At 37.7% G+C, this 17,151-nt stretch overlaps 1 protein-coding gene across 3 annotated transcripts in view; it reads right to left on the bottom strand.

The window, feature by feature from the left end:
• The window catches only part of TAX1BP1 (Tax1 binding protein 1), a 55,724-nt gene extending 43,442 nt beyond the window's left edge, over positions 1-12,282 (bottom strand). For all 3 annotated transcript variants that reach the window (XM_066554870.1, XM_066554885.1, XM_066554878.1), the window contains exons 1-2: positions 12,172-12,282; positions 9,175-9,357 (exon numbers count right to left, since the gene is read on the bottom strand). In XM_066554870.1, coding sequence (XP_066410967.1) covers positions 9,175-9,351 — 177 coding nt within the window. In that variant the 5' untranslated portion in view covers positions 9,352-9,357; positions 12,172-12,282. The remainder of the gene's footprint in view (positions 1-9,174; positions 9,358-12,171) is intronic.
• Between the last annotated feature and the right edge of the window lie 4,869 nt (positions 12,283-17,151).

Below are 17,151 nucleotides of genomic sequence, written 5' to 3'. Positions count from 1 at the left end.
TTCAAAATAATGAAAAAAAGCCACTGAGAGAAATTATGTCCATTATAAAAATATATTTAAAATAAGTCTTCAATAATACTGTATAATTTTTCATTCCCTTAATTTATTAAGCAAGTTCTAAAAATTTATGAAAATTATGAATATTTATGAAGCTCCAAACATATTTATTTACTTTAATAATTAGAACTTAACAGATGTTAAAAGACGGTAACAAGGGGAAAAATGTGGAAACCCACACAATTCTTGTTGAAGACTCATGTGAAGTTAACAGATCTATTTTGGTATGAAGAACACGTTCTTAAACCAAAGTTAAAGTTAACTTTACATATCAGTTGAAAAAAAACAACCAACCAAAAAAAACCCACCATCAAAAACAAAAACACAATCAACAAAAAGTCAACTACAAACATGAAACCAAGTTCCAGTCAAAATATAAAATATATACTGATGCACAGTAGTACTGTCTTGCTATCAGAAATCTTAAGTAAATGAAAAATTTATATAGGACCCACTGAGAAATTTTCTCTGAGCCAGGAAGTGCAAAACAGGCACAGTTTATTAGTGCCAACTTAAAAACCTGGCACGACCCATGGCAATCATTACAACATCCACATTCAAGCACACAAACACTGCAAATTATAGAACTCTGACATAAAACCTTCTGAAGTTCAGAGGAGAAAAATGAAGAATTACCTGTCAAACTACACTCACTACACTTAACTCATTGTGAAGCCTGAACTCAGGTTCATCATCTGATGAGCACAGCAGCCATCTGCATTGACTGACTGTGCTGATACCCTTACTTTTTTAAGAATTCATTGAAAACTCTGAAAACATTTTGCTCAGAGTTCAAAAGTCAAAAAATAGAAACATTCTTATTTCTCAGTCAAAAGAGCAGATTAAGACTTAGATGATGCAACTTCCCAAAAGCAACAGAAAGAAAAACATCCATTTTACAACTGAGTTAGACATAAAGCATCTGCTACTCAATACTTTATTCTATATTTTCTACATTTAATTCTTTCAAACTCTACTCTGAAATACATTTTTAAATTAGACAGCTGTGACTAAATGCAAACATTCTTGCTTTCCTTCCAGAAGTTAACCAAGAGATTAACAATCCAGAACCCAAATCCTAATTTCACCTTCTCAGCCATGTTTTTAAACCAAAACATGACTACACATCATTTATACCACAAAAAAATGTCATATCCAAATTAGGTTATTATGTACAATGTATAACTGAAACCTCACTTAATTTAATTTTCCTTCCATAAAATGGAAAGCTTTAAAAGACCATTACAGAGTAATACACTTATGATATTTCTATCTCCTACTTTTGAGCAAAAAGATTTATTTCAATTTAGGACATCATAAAGACTTTTCAGTCATATAAACCAACTCAGTAGCCACGGTGGAAATGCTGAAGTCTGGTAAAGTTTAAGAGCCCAGCACAAAGCACTTTGCAATTTGGTTGCGCAAGTAGGGACAACTCAGCTGTCCCATAATACTCACACTAGACAGGTTTTCCTTCAACCCACAAACAGACATGCAGTCATCACAGAAGTTTTTTCTTCTTCTGTGCTGCCCCACAGTACAAGCTCCCTTCTTACTGCAATGTCACATCACACAGTGAGATTAGCTTTCCCATATTTACATTTCACCCATAGTATGTTTCAACAGAGTAACTTGAAGAAAATTTGCCAAAAAAAAAATAAATGGGAGGATGAGGGAGGGAGCATAAATAGGGAGTGCCTGTCTGTATAGCAATAATGAGTTATCCAATATCTACCTGAGGGAAAACAATAACCATTTTATTTCACTGTATCTCCTTCAACTCTCATCTGGTTCATCTTACACAGAATGTAAGCTTTTCTATGGCAAAAGCTCTACCTTACAACTCCACAGTGTTTGCAGTGTAAAAATTATTTCCAACTTTGTTTTCATTTCTTGAGTTTCAGATGAACATGGAAAATAAATTTTTTCTGATTTTCCATTTTGTTAAATTTCCTTTCATTCTTAATTGCTTGGTAAAATCAATTGATTCCACCTGCAGAGTGCCTTAAAGAAAGACCATCAGCATGGGAGGCTCATTTGGCATTTTGTTCCCTGGCCTCAGAAGGCTGTTACACAGCTGAAAGAACAGCAGTGTTCATTCTGCTATATTAACAGTGCCTGACCCATCTACACAACATCAACAAGCCAAAGAAGCAAACATTTCTTTGGAAAACACTTGTTTAGCTGAACCAACTCGGGCATAATCAGCAGGCCTTTACTGTAGATACCTAATTACGATCCCATTTTTTCTAAAAATCACACAAAAAACCCCACCACAAAATTTATCAGAGTAAAAATTAAGCCCTTTTTCTAATTTAAATTAAATAGCTGAGAAAGAAATTTGGCAAAGCACCCTAAGTACTACAAGAAGACAATGTGCTACCTCTGAAAGAAGCAAAATTACAGACAGTAGATAAGGTTCTGGATGTATGTTATACAGTTTAATTATTACTGACAACAGTAAGTCAGCAGCCTTGCCATGTTTCACATGGTAAGAGACACTTACTTTGCCACAAACCACAGACAGGACAGATGTCTAAGCAAAACAGCACTGGGACCAGCATCATAGGAAGAGATTTCTCCAAGCAGGCTTGGTTTGGCCATAACCCTGAGTAAAGTAATGCTATTTGAAAATGACAGCAATGCCTGTGCTACTGTAGCGCATAATCTACAACCGGCAGCTACAAACACCAAGTCCTTCTAAACAACTAGCAGGCAGGAAAATGCATCTGGGTGCAGTGAAGCTTGTACCAGCCAAAATTACTGAGAGTTAATGCTGACTGTTAACACTGATATGCCTTTGATGCAATGGACTTTTGAACACAGGCATCATCAGCAAATAATGGCATCTACATAGCAGCTCTGAAAGAATCACACTGTACAAAAAATTTCAGAGCATGGACATAAGGAAAAGTACTTATTTAAGTATTAAATAAGTTACACTGTAGTAACATTCAGGCATAGACATTTCAAAATAAGTAAGCTAAGTCAAACCTTGGGGGTTTCAATATGTCTGTAATCACCTTATACCACATGCAACTTTGAATTAGCCAAGATGCTTAAGCCTTCAGTTCAGACATGACCTTGCTACTCACACTGGGATTAAAATCAGTTATACAACAGGAGCCCCAAGGTTGTGACATTCTTGGGTAGAAGATGGCTGCAAAGTATTCTAGATTCTTTATGAAAGGCTATAGTCTCAAAATGCTCTCTCAGTCCCAGACCTGAAGAAGTCCACCTCTGCTGAATGTTACAAACACATACATTAATTTGGACTATTGCAAACATGTGGTATTTGTTGCAGTATCAAGGTACTATCAGGATCCTAAGTTATGATCATCTTTTGTTGGTTAGATTTCTACCTCACAGCTCAGAGGAATATGTTAAAATGACATTGACAGAGTGCCTAGACCATAGGATCAACTTCCTCTATTAGGTATAAATCAAAATAAATATAGAAACAATATGAATTCCCTAAAAGTAAACCTGTTACAGATGTAAACTACTGTCCAAAAAAAAAAAACATATGACAGATCAAAGAGTAACAAAGCTACTGTTTACTTTAAGATATAAGCATGAAAATGCATTTTGAAAGAACAGGTGGGGTTTAAGTGAACTACTCCCCTGCTACCATTTCTCATAAGAACTATCAATTAGCACAGTCTTTTATTTCAAAATTATTACTGGCTACTTTGTTATGCCAATTCTACAACCTACCAAACCAAATAATTTTAGAAAATTATTGACACTTGGAAAAAAAATGTTAAAATTTCTTTTAAGCTTCTTTTGCCTTTTGTCAAAGGCAACATCACATAAACCTGGATTATCACTCTCTTCACCTCATATAGAAACAGCAAGTAATGTTGCCAGGGACCTTCTTTTTTATGCCAAGTACTATTTACTTGTCTTTCCAAAGAAAATAAACCAGAAACCAACAGAATCACTCTAATTCACAGATAAAGCAATTCTCAAAAACATTCTGAATTCCAACAGTTCTTTTCCCAGCTATTTTAACAGCAGGACATACTGTGCACTGCACATTCCTGTATCTATCATGGCCAGCTGTGCAGTGATGATTCCATGCCAAAAAAATGGTATTTCTATATGCATGTGGCAAATAACACATCCAGATGTTTTGTACTTCAGAATGTAATCTGTATGGAAATAATTGTTGCTTAAGTTACCAATCTACAGCAAAATCAGGATATTCAAATGACTCACACAAGCTATACTATTATTTGCAGTCCAAAAGAAACTAAATAACCCAGAATACTATTCAAAGATACAGCTAGATTGCCTTGATGAAACGCAAACACCAAGTTGTTTCTCAAGTCTCTATCAAATACAGTGTTAAACTGTGTTACAAAGGTTTTTGACCACAGATAATTTAATTCTGAGATCTTCTATAAATAAGGACATTGAAAAGACAGAAATTAAGTTGCATACAAACACAGGCACTGCACTGATGCACAAACAGTAGCTCAGATGTGGCCTTGTAAGCACTGAGTACTCTCTCTGAGCAAGAGGTACTTTTTGCATTCAATAAGTTGCTAAGATCTTCCCAATTCTGATTACTCACTTGTTCCATGTGTTAGGTTGCCAGAACATTGGCTCTCCACTTCTAATGTTTAATTGTGAATATTAAAAATACAAAAATTAAGAAAGAAATTAAGAAGAAATTCTTTTCTTCTCTACGGGTACTCTGAGACAGTCAGTATCAAAGCATGCCTACAACTAGTCAATATCCTAGAAGAATGGTAATGTAGATTACTTAGAAAAATGTATCAACTAGAACTGAGGAACAGAAAAGTTTTGATGAAATAGTTAATTAATGACATAGCAAGACTAAAGTCATTAACGTAACATATGTAAGATTGGTTATGTGCTGATATTGCAGGTCATTCCGGCATGCTGGTCTCAGCTAAATTATATGTTCAGAAATTCACAAAATACTATGATATACCTCACAAACACCTATACTTTTAACACCATTCTCTTGATGCAATATCTTTCTAATGCCCACAAGAGCCCTTCCTTGTGCCTTTAAGATGTGGAGTAAACCAGCCTCTCTTGTATACTGAAGATTTTACAGCCCTATTTGCAAACACGTGCTCCAGACAAAGAGGTAGGCACTACTTCCTAGAAACCAAGCAGGCTTTTCAAACACTTCTGCAAATCTGGACATTATGTATTAATAATGCAAAAAATATCACTCAGTCATACGATTATTTTATTTTATAGTCATGAGATGCAGACTACCCTTGCCGGAAATTAGGACTACCTACAGACAGGCCAGTTTTGCAACCAGATGCAGTGCACATATTCGTTATTTTCCCTCATTTCAAAAGTTTAGATTTGGGTTACATTAAAGGCCTCTCCAGATTCTGATTAACCAGAGATGAGCAGAAACAAATAAAGAGGTCTTGGATCCCTCTAGGAATACAGACCTCCTATGAAATCAATCAAGGATGGTAAGTCTTCTCACCTTTGACTCCACACTAGGAACCATCAGGTTATCCTGCACAGAAACCCTCAGTAGAGGGAAAGCTGATCTCAAATTCTAGTTCCTGTAAAACTGCATGAAGAGGAACTCGGGCTCTGGATGGCCATGCCAAATACTAGACCACTACTTATCTGAAAAAAATGTCTTTTATTTTCATGGTAACACACAAGGACATAACTGATCAAGACCTTTAAGTACTTGATTACAGATGACTCTCCAGTATATCCTAAAAGCAAAAAAACACATAGTAGCAATGACAGATAGCAGACTTGAAGACTGAGTCAAAACCTGCATTTGACTCCTCTCCTGTAGGGGACAAGTAATAAAAATAAACACAAAACCAATAAAAAATGCATATGCAGAACTTCTGCTCTAAAGGATATTATCTTCATTATTGCACTTCCTACATCTCCCAGTTTTTGTCAGATGTCCAATCCCAGAATTAGTGTATGCATTTAGATGCATCTAGTTTGTAAAAAAAATGGCACATCTGAAATAATTCTCCTATATACAACATTACTCTTTCAGTTTATGAACACTGGGTCTTTATTTTTCTAAGCAATACAAAATTACTTGCCTGGGAACACTTTTAAATCTGTTACTGCCACCTCAAAGAGCCTTCTGCTCATTATTACTGAAGTTCAACATTTAGCAACTTACACTGGGAACAAAAAAAATTCACATTTCACCTACAGCATATGCAGAGAAGCTGGTAGAATCTTAACCTTCACAACTTCAAGTAAGCTGCTATTAAGAAGAATATTCTAAAAAAGTTTGAAAAAGAAGCTTCAATAGTCATTCCATTTTAAGCAGCCATACCAATAAAGCAGGCATAGCCCTTCCCATATATGCCTTCCCAGTCCCCTTGTTTCCATCACAGTGACACCAGCACAGCTGCACCACACCATGATCAAACCAAGAACCAAGTCAGTTATGAAATAAGAGGGTAAAAGCTTAGGGAGGAGGCTGTATTTTCCTGGCAGATCATCCTACTGATCCATTTCACTGTGCAGCTGCACTAACAGCTGGACAAGCAAAACAAATGCAATAATATAAGGATATATATATAACCAATATTTACTCAAGACATCATTGTTGCTGAAGAAAAGCACTCATATCCTAAATAAAAACCATTCACTTAAAAAGTACCTAATTTCTAACCTAAGCTTTTTTTCAGTTCCATAAAAAATAATCTTATCCAGCCAGTAGAGCAAACAAGACAGAATACTGCTGAAGCCACTGATCCCTAAAATTCAACAAAAATCAACATTATAACTAAAAACAGCAATGCTCACAGAGCGCAGGAAGAATCTTACTTCGTATTTATTTTCCACACCAATCTGAAATTACCACTGTTTGTTGGGGTTTTTGGCTGAGGTTTTCTATTTTTCTTTTTTTTTAACTAGGTGCCTTTTTACTCTGTCCACTATTCACTATTACAACACTAGTTACCTTCTGTGCAATTTCAGGCAAAGATTTCAGATTTGTTTTTTAAACAACTTATGCACTTCAAAAGGACAAAGTGAACTTTATTCACTCTACATGAACAGTCTGTGAATCGACACTTTGAGTTCTCTCATAGAAATCCCACTTTCACTGCATACCAGCCAATACTAAAGATCATTAATTACTGTTCTCATAATTAGTCAAGATTTTTTTTGTTCTTTTTTTTGGCCTTTTTTTTTTTAATCATAGGCTCAATTTGCTAACCATGCATTGCAACCTTCATACGTGTTTAAGAGAAGTAAATGATAAAACCCCTTTCTGCTTTTATTAGGTTTCAAGCCACCTCCAGGTGCTTTTTTATTTGCTCATGAACAATCAGTTCTCTAGAAGTCACTCATTTTTACATTCAGATCACAGTACAACTTCTATTATCTATCCCAAGATGACTAGGTTTTCATAGTTTATTTTACTGCAAGCATTGCACATACATATTTGTAGACACAGATATAGTTAAGACAGCTGGCTCTATTTAACTCAGTGTACTGTAACAATACTAAGTATATTCATAACACTTAGTGTAAGCTGATATAACCACTAAAAGAAAGCCATTTTTATTCTTGCCACCTTGCAATGCTTCCTCCCCTTATACTGATGTGAATCAGGCAAACTGGAAATTCACTTGGGGAATTCCATTTTAAAAATCCAGTCACAAAACACTGATCTTAACCTCAGTCTGATTCACCACACAAGATCTCCTTTCACATGAAGAGGAAGCACAAAAAACAAGCCACCCTGCATTAAAGATGTTTCTTTGAACAGTAGAACTACCTTATGCCAGCTCAACATGTTCCTCAAATGACTGCCAAAGTATTATCCGCCTCTCTTAAGGCAGAATAAAGTAGAACGTCAATAGTTTAAGAAAACTATCATCACAGCCAAGATGAAATCAGATACCTGTACATTGCACACAGCACATTGTGTAATCACTGAAACACTGTTTCCCAACTTCTTTTTTCTTTTACCTAATTAGTAATTCTAGAGTCCTGCCTGATTGCCTCCCTCACTTAGGCCAACAGACAAAGCCACTATATTCGCATTTCAATAATTTCAAGATGCTTACACGCAATATAAACAGAACCGACTATAAACTTTTGATAAAGAAGGGTGTTTTAAATTTCATGAATGCCATGAACTAAACATTCAAGTGTTTTCTCAGTTACATATTTGTCAAAACTTTGGAAATAAGACACATGTCTTACCAGGGAAATGTGCCTGTTGGTAAGCCAATGCCTCCCTGGTACAATTTAGTAACTATACAGTCACTGTACATGGCATTAAAAACACTTTGTTACACAGCACAGAACTTCTATACTGCAGAGGAGTAATTTAGCTTGAATAAAGACTCACAATCTCCAGATTACAACAAAGTCAACCATTTACATTCTTAAACAGTGAACTGAGTTCTACAGGAAAAGTGCTCCAGTAACAAATCAGTCTGTCACCCTTCTCACCTCCCCACTGCCTAAGCATCACTCCATTAAAGCCCAAATCAAAACTTCTCTTAAATAAAATGCAAATAAGGAATTTAAGCATCATTTATTAGGAGCTATACTAACAAAGATAGACAAATTAATTTCTTAAACAGAAGTAGATATAAGAATTAATCAATTTCTAATCCCATAAATGAAGCTTTACTAACCTTTGGAAATATCTCCAAATATCTTTTTTCCAAGGATCTGTTTTGAATAATTTTAGTGATCTATACTGTTCAGCCTGTTCTAGCAATAAAAATTAGTCAGGGGTGTGGGTCAAGTTATCTCCAGCTTAGTTTTCATTCTTTGCGTGCATATTTCACACACAGTACCACATTCTTCACTCGGTCCTGTTCACAGCATCACTCTGTAACCACACATCTCTTCTCAAATAATTTCCATTTAATTCTGCATACATTAAGCCTCTTTATTCCAGCAGACTTCCAGCTGGACTCACACCTTTAGTTTCGGTCTCTAGTTTAGTCTTTGTTACAAAACTGACACTCTAACAGCAGGAACCAATATATCACTTAAGTGATGTTCAACTTAAAAGTTTACTGTTGCTGAGATTTATTTTAACTTGCAAGAGAGCCAGCAAACATTTAAAAAACAAGCAATAGAACAAGCATAACTTACCTTGAAAATACCAACCCAGTCCTTCTGATGAGGATGGATAAACTGGGTTAGAGTGTAGTGACATTCAAGATGTGTGTTTGGAAGGTAACTTTTCGCAACATTTTGAAAAATCACGTGTGCAAAATTGGAGGTCTGCAAAGTGCTAGCTGAAGATGGAACTTCTTGAAAGGATGACATGGTTACCTGTAACAAAATTGTAGAAGTTATTACTTGAACATAGTGGAAAAACTAGTGAAGTTACAAAAATTAATCTAGTTGAAATACGTATGAGAGAAAAACCTAACAATTAGTTCCCCTGTTCTGAAAACAGAGAGGCGTAGACTAAATTCACCAAAGTGCACTGCCTCAGCATCTCTCCAAAACAACCACCTCTCAGAATAAAAAGAGCAGTCATTTCAGCAATGACATCAAGATGGAGAGGAAGCATTGCTTAGCTGAATGCCCCCAGTATTATATCTCAGTGTCAGAAAGTGGAAAATAAAAGCAGTGGTGTGAAAACAAAGCAGGGTTCTAACTTAATGAAAGAATGAAAGATTCTTAATGGTTCTAGACATGCTAAAGAAGAACAACAGTTCCGTAGTTTCCCTGCTTTAAATTTTTCTCAAATCTGTACTGCTCAGTACTTTTCACAGCATTTTTACACAAGAAGTTTTTCCTCCCCTCTCAGTAAAAGTATCACAGTTCCATTTTAAGACATTTTTTAAAAATAAGAACGTTTATGTAAACAGGAGGGTTTTGTTTGGGCTGGCTTTTTTCCCTACTTCAAGAGTTTTCCTGCCCCCGTTTAGCAGTCTGTGGGCATCTTTTACTATTCTCACTGTAACACATACTTTGGTGTTTAGCTTCATTACCATAAACAATGGCCTGCATTGATAGCAGGAACAATGAGGTATGCATGCAGTTGGAGGGATTAACACTAATCAGTTGGACTGCAAAAGCTTTTAATCGTGCCTTCCATTCACCACCTCATTCAGGATACATAGTGCTACAGACCACAGTAACACAAGATGCTTCACGAGCAGAAGAAGAACATCCCTTCCTCAGATTCGGCAATATCTGCCAAAAATATGCAAGTGAGAAGTTTCAAGTGTCTGACTCCATTGTATAATCAAAATTTTGCCAAAACATTTGATATTAGGAGGATTAGGGCCTTATGTATCTGACATTTCTGGAAAGATGAGCTATCCTGTTCTTGCAATTGCTGTTGAAAGTAATTTTATACCGACCAAGCACATTCACACCTTGAAAGAGGTAACTGCCAAATGTGTGACATAATATGTTACTTTCATTGAAGATACATGTGGAAACCAAAACCAAAAGGAGACAGGTCACTCACTGCAAGCCTCAAGTAGTTCAAATATGAAAAGGTTTCTGTGTACCTTCTATAGCCTTTCACCAGTTAAAAAATAAGTAGTAAAAACCTTGTGATTTCTGAAACAAACTGCACTCTGAAGTAAAAACATATCCATCATCCAAAACAAGGAAAAGGTAAATACAAGGGTTTGGGGTTTTTTTAGTTTTAAGCCATCAATATTTTAAGGTTATTACTGCTCAACTTAGAGTACTCTACTCATGTAGAGTACCACATGAATTACATACAGCCACGACATTATTTCAATGTATCAGATGTTAAATAAAAAACAATCTTGTATACTGACCAACACGGGTTACAAGATAAAACACAAAGCTTGTGAATATTAACAGATATAAAAGAAAAAAAAAAAAAAGACTTCCACAATAAACTGAGTAAAGATCAAAACACAGTTTTCTAGAGACAACAAGGTACACAATAAATCTTATCAGTTATGTAGCTTCAGTCCAGAATAGGAAATGTTACAGCACAGTAAAATCCTGAAAACTCCCACACATCTCAAAACAGAGGCATCTCTCAACTTCACTCTGAACTATAAATGGTATGCATCAGCAATTTCTATGGTTCTAATAGAAAAAGAATAACCTTAGTTATTTTCAATTGCAGCCAACTAATTAATTTTTAGTAATTCAGTAACAGCCAAATAACATTGACTTGAAATAGTGATCAGGTAGAATAAGTACAATAAGAGTAAATGCAGCATTAATAATAAAACCAATTGAATTTTTTTAAGTAAGTCTGTCTTTAAAATTGTACAGCTCAACCTAAGCACATATTAAAAAAAAAAAAAAAAAAAAAAAAACCGAAAAAACAACACCAACCTCAACCAAAAGGAAAAAAAAAAATCCACTTCTATCCACTTCTGCACATTGGTTGTCAGCTAGCCCTAGTGGAACCAGTAAAGGCAGACTGGTTTCCAACCCCAAAGCAGAACTGCTCACAAATCTAACTTGTGCAGACCAGCACAATCATGTGGGATTACTGTTGCCTAGCAGGAAAATCCCCGGAGCTTAGGTGATGCTCAGATCTACTTACAGTTCAAGGATATGGGGATGCTGGGTACTTGCTTGCTTAACTCGCAGCTACCGGCTAGGCAAGGGGAGAGGAGGAGGAAGAGCTACGCACAGGCTTCATTATTGACATGACAAGCGCTTCCCACGGGAACGCTAAACGACGCGTTTGGCTTTGCGCAGCGGAAAGGACGGCGAAAAGGAGGAAAAGCTCGTCCAGCAGGAAAAACAAAAGCAGGACGAGCCGCACCACCCCAGACAGCTCCTCCTGGAGTCCACCAGCTGCGGTCCCGGACCGCCGACACCTCCGGCCCCCACCTGCGCTGCCTCCCGCCCCTTCCCCGCCGCTGCTCCGCCACCTGCCCGACACGGTCACCTTGGCTCCGGGCCTCCCTCTTCCCCCGCGGGCAGGGGAGCCCCGCCGGCTCCCGCAGCCCGGCCCCGCCGCTCCCCTGCTGACCACGGCCGGCCCGAACAGCTGCCGGGGGCCGGTGGCGCAGAACCGCGGCCGCACGGCCCGGCCGCCCCGGCCCGGCCCAGAAGCAGCCGGAGGCCGGCGGGAAGGAGCGTGTCAGCCCTGCCCGGGCTCCCCGGCCGGCTCCGGACAGCTCTTACCTAGGCAGACGCGGAGGGCGCCGGGGACATCAACATGGGGCCTCCGCCACCAGCGCCGCGCAGCTCCGCCCGTCCGGCCGCGTCACTTCCAGCCCGGCCCTGCCCGCACGGGGCGGGCCCTGACACAGATCAGGTTGGGAACCGGGGAGCCGCCGGTTCCCGCTGGGAACCGGTGGTCTCCGCTTCCCACGGGCACACGCTCTCGGTGGGGCTCGGGGGTGCAGGCACGGCACTGTACGGGCCGTGTGCCCGACCGGGCTGCTGTTTCCTCCGTACAGCGCTCCCACGGTGCCCTTCTGTCTTGTCCGTGATTACAACATCACCTCTGTCGCGCCCAGTTACCCCGAATTAATCATCTCCTCTTCCGTCCCACGTCAAGACACAGGCTGCCGTCACCCTGTAGGTCACCGTTAATCTGCCAGCCTTTGCACGTCTTCCCAGGGCAACGGAGGGCTGAGATAAGAGCGACTGTACACGCTTACACAGGGTCCTGCCTGGGTACCTTGGCGGATCTCCATGAAAGGGTGTTACATCACACAACACCGACTCGGAGAACCAGGGAAGCACAGAATCATTTAGGTTGGAAAAGACCTTTGAGCTCATTGCGTCCAACCTTTGACCAATCACCACTTTGTCAACTAGACCGTGGCACTAAATGCCACGTGGTTTCTTGAACGCCTTTAGGGATGGTGACTCCACCACCTTAATGACTTTAGTTCCCACAAGTTTGTACAGGATTAATACCTTTTATCACATCTGATATTTTTAAAACAATCTGGATTTACATGGTTTGGGCATTAAGGCTTTTCTGACTAGGCTCACAACTATTTCACAGGCTCCATTCAATTTTCATCCAAAAGCAGCTCATGGAGCACTGACCAGAGTCACAGTGCTGAGTAAAAGCAACCAGTGATGAGTACCCATCACTGGTAAGCAGGATTTGTCCCAGTGCACCCAGTGTTGGTTGCTACTACAAACTGTCTTCAAGATCATCTTCAATTCTTTGCTGCTACCATTTCTTACGTGTTTTCATGTGTATTTTAAACAAACAGGTTATGTGGAGAGACATAGTGTTATTATAAATAATATGATTAATCATTAGAATTATCGAGTTAGGTTTCTTACAAGTTCACCTGTTTTTTCATGGTCAGTCCTAACGGAAATGAAACTAAGCTGGAGCATAAAAAGTGTCTTTAAGTAATTATGGTTATTCATTGCACTTGCATTTTTGTTTCTGAAAACAGTCTTGTGTTTTAAGGTGTGTCACAGATTACTAAGTTATCTTTTGATTTGTAGTCACAATGAATAATCTCTTATATCCTCCATACATTCCATGTTTTCCTGGAAAGCAATAGATTCCCTGCATAGTACTAACTGATCACTTTAGAAAACACAAGAAGTGTATGTAGAGCAATCTCTCTTGTAAGATGAGATGAACTTTTGTAGTGGAAAATGAAACCAGTAACTTGTTCAGCAATAAAAATTTGTAAGGAGGTAGGAAGAGCTATTCCTTCTTATCTCTGTCCTCCATTTCTTCTCCTTGCTGCTCTTTACTCTGTATGATGTGATAAAGGGCTGTCTAAGAGTCACAAGACACTGTTCTCATGTGGGCTGGAACTTAGGAAGAACTCGGGGTTTACAGTCATCAGCTGGGGAATGTCAGCATTGGTGAGACAAAGTAGTTCTGCTTTCTTTAAAGCCATTACAATGCAGATTTATGGGAATATGATGGGAAATTTGAAATAAAGATTTTTCTTTTGCAGCTTACAAAATTTTGACAAGTGAATGCCTGGAAAAACAAACAAACAACCCACCTCTGTTTCCTAATTTAAAAAAAATACTTCTCAGTTCTGAGTTTTTTAAGAAACTTGAGATATTTCCATGTTCACTTAATAATGTTCATTTAGTCAATAAAGCTATGGTTTACTCATAATTCAGTATTCAGTTATTATTTCTATTGCTTAATGCATATGGAAGAGGTAAAAAAATCTACTGAAATGCTGGCATTTAGTTGAGCAGTGAAAATATTAGGACAAATAAATCAAGAATTATCTTGTCTTTTCTTGTACTTATATCCACAATTTTCAGGAAAATGTATTTTTAAACTTCTAAACTTGCTATCTAAACCACATAATGGTGGTTATATATATAATATAAAACTATTTCTGACTAAAATAAATGTGTGGTTTAATGTGTTCTCATGTATGCTTTTGCATGCTAGATTTCGATGCCAATCCTATCCCTCTAGAATTTATAGATATTTTACAGAAAGATGCTGCAGAGCTTTTTCTAATTTTTTATTGTCATGTCAAGAAATTAAATACTTGACCAAAATGGACAAGTGGTGCACAGTGATCCCAGAATCAACAATCAATATCCTTGTACAAAGATCTGAATCAAGAAAAATGTGACTAGAACTGGTGATACTTGCACTTGGCTGAGAATTAATGGTTGAGTGCCTTGATAAGTCTGAATTTGCTAGATAGATGCTATGTCCTGAAATGCATCCATGTGATATAAATCTTTCAGGAAACTTGTTCTTCAGCAGAAAGAAAACCAAAAAAACCCCAAACAAACAATAAAACAAACAAACAAACAAAACCAAAAGCCCATTGAACACTCACTACTTTTCTATACAAAAAAAAAAAGTTTGATAACAGCATTTCTAACAAAACCTTACTCTTTTGAGATTTTCTTAATACTAACACACTAATTAGAAAAGTTTATTACAGGTATGGTGACAATAATCCCTTCTCCTTCTGGCTTGATTTTCAGTTTTCTAACTCCACTGATTTCAGTAACAGGAAACTGGTTTTGTTCAAGCCAGTACTTTACTAAAAATGGTATGGTTTTAATGTGTACCAGAATGTACTTTAAACACGTAGTATCAATGTTTAGCCAGTATTCATGCATATTTAAAAGAAAAAGAAACTAGGAATGCCAAGCATTTTTTAATGATACTATATATAAATATATTTATAATCAAAACCATGTTTGTTGGAAAGGATGTCCAGAGCAGCTCAAAGGAGCATGTTGCTCAGGGCTGTGCCCAGTCACATTTCAAATGTCTCCACGGATGGAGATATTCCACTGTCACCTAAAGAACTTTCATTGATTTAAAACACTCATTGTAAAAGAGTTTCTTTGTATCAATTTCCCATGTTCCAGTTTTGTCTCTTGTCTTGTTCTTTCACTGTGCACCTCTGAAGAGAATTATGTTCCATCTTTTCTACACCCTCTGCTTAGCTGGTTGGAGGCAGCAATAGGCCCTGAGGCCTTCTCTTCTACAGGCTGAAAAAAATTCCCTTTTCTCTCTCTTTTTGTGTCTCTGTGCACAATCTCCAAGGAAAATATGTCAAATAGATTTCACCAGGGTATTGACTTGGAAATAAAAAGCTGACACAACTCTTTTTTTAAAAGTCTTTATTTCTGAAGTGCATAAATATGGGGACAATTATACAATGGCAAATTACAATTGTCGTTGCAACAGAAATATTAAATAAAGTAAAAAGTGTGTGTGAATTCAGTAACTGGATTTGAACATTACTAGATTCCAAAGTTTGAAATTTCATTTGGGATGCAAAAATTTCCCTGCTTTGTAGTTATACTGAGACTTTACCAGGATGAGACTAGTCCCTCCTCAGGCATGAGATGAATGAAAAATAAAAACACGCAGTTAACCAGAATTGCCAAAGGAAACAGGGAGCAATTCCAGACTCCCAAGGAACAGAGTCTCAGGTTTTTTGCAAAACAGTGTTTTTATAACTACACTATCTTCTTCCACCTGTGAGCTCCTTCAGTAATTTAGAGCCTGGAAATTAAAAATGGATCCTTGTCACATCTGTTTAACCTTGGATATATGTGAACTTTTATTCAATCCAGAGCCTAACTTTTTTTTTTCATTTGCTTATTTTCTGAACCAAACCCATGATGAGTTTTTGAGCCATCCCTGAATTCCTCCCCACTGAGGCCCATCTTTGTTGTGCATGAGTGACAGAAAAATTCTATATTTCTAGGTTTTATTACCAGAGACAGGTACTTGATGATGTGGATATTCTAGCTATTGGCATGACATGATGATATTGATGAAGTGTGGTAAGGAAATGCTTCACTTCTAATGATTTGATTTCATTTTGGTTTGACTCCTATTTCAACACTTCCAAGTTTTAAAAGTATGGGCCATGTGAGATGTAAATTATATATATTGATGTCACTAATCGGAAGCTCTTTCTGGTCATGTTGTAAAGCACACTTAATCAACTTCTTTAAGATCATGTTACAGAAAGCTATTAACTGTACTCTTAAAACAGTGAAAAAGTTATAAATAATGTTTCATATTATGGCTGACAACACTGAATTGCCCAGCATTTAAGGGAACCTAATCACAGGGCATGCAGTCTTGGCCTTCCAGTAAGATGGTGTGGCTAAACTTTGGAACATATTAGAAATCCCATACTATTGCTAACATTTCCGATTAAGGAGAAAGTTTCTCTTTGTGTACTTTGGATTTCTTTTCCAACACTTAATTGTAGCTGATGAAGAAAAGCTATTCAAAAGCTGCCAGGATTTTTAAATCTGTAGAGTGAGATTGATGAAATTTCTGGGTTTTCCCAAAAGAGTATAGGTGAGAGCAGACATGTAAATTTTGTATGTGTGTGCATGTATGTGTGTGACAGAGGAGAGAGCAGGAGCTTACTTCTAAGGTGTGAGACTTGGCAGCACTGCACTGTACAATGGGCACAAGAAACCACACGTCTGTAAATGACTGCATTTGAATTGCTGTTACTTCACTGTTGAGTTACTTTATTGTTAAAGTGAAAAGGAATGTTTTTAATAAATGCAAATAATGAATTAAATGGTTGCACATACTGAGGCTTTACCCTCTGGTGTGTAATTAATATATGTGCACTGGAGACCCAGGTCTGGGGGAGTGTTTCATTTCTTATTTATGATGTTTGCAAGGGGGTTTTTCCCCTCCAG

This window comes from Molothrus aeneus, chromosome 1 (genome assembly GCF_037042795.1).
Source record: "Molothrus aeneus isolate 106 chromosome 1, BPBGC_Maene_1.0, whole genome shotgun sequence".
NCBI classification, from domain to species: domain Eukaryota; kingdom Metazoa; phylum Chordata; class Aves; order Passeriformes; family Icteridae; genus Molothrus; species Molothrus aeneus.
The sequence above is the reverse complement of the archived record's forward strand: the minus strand, read 5'-3'. Positions and strand labels throughout refer to the sequence as shown.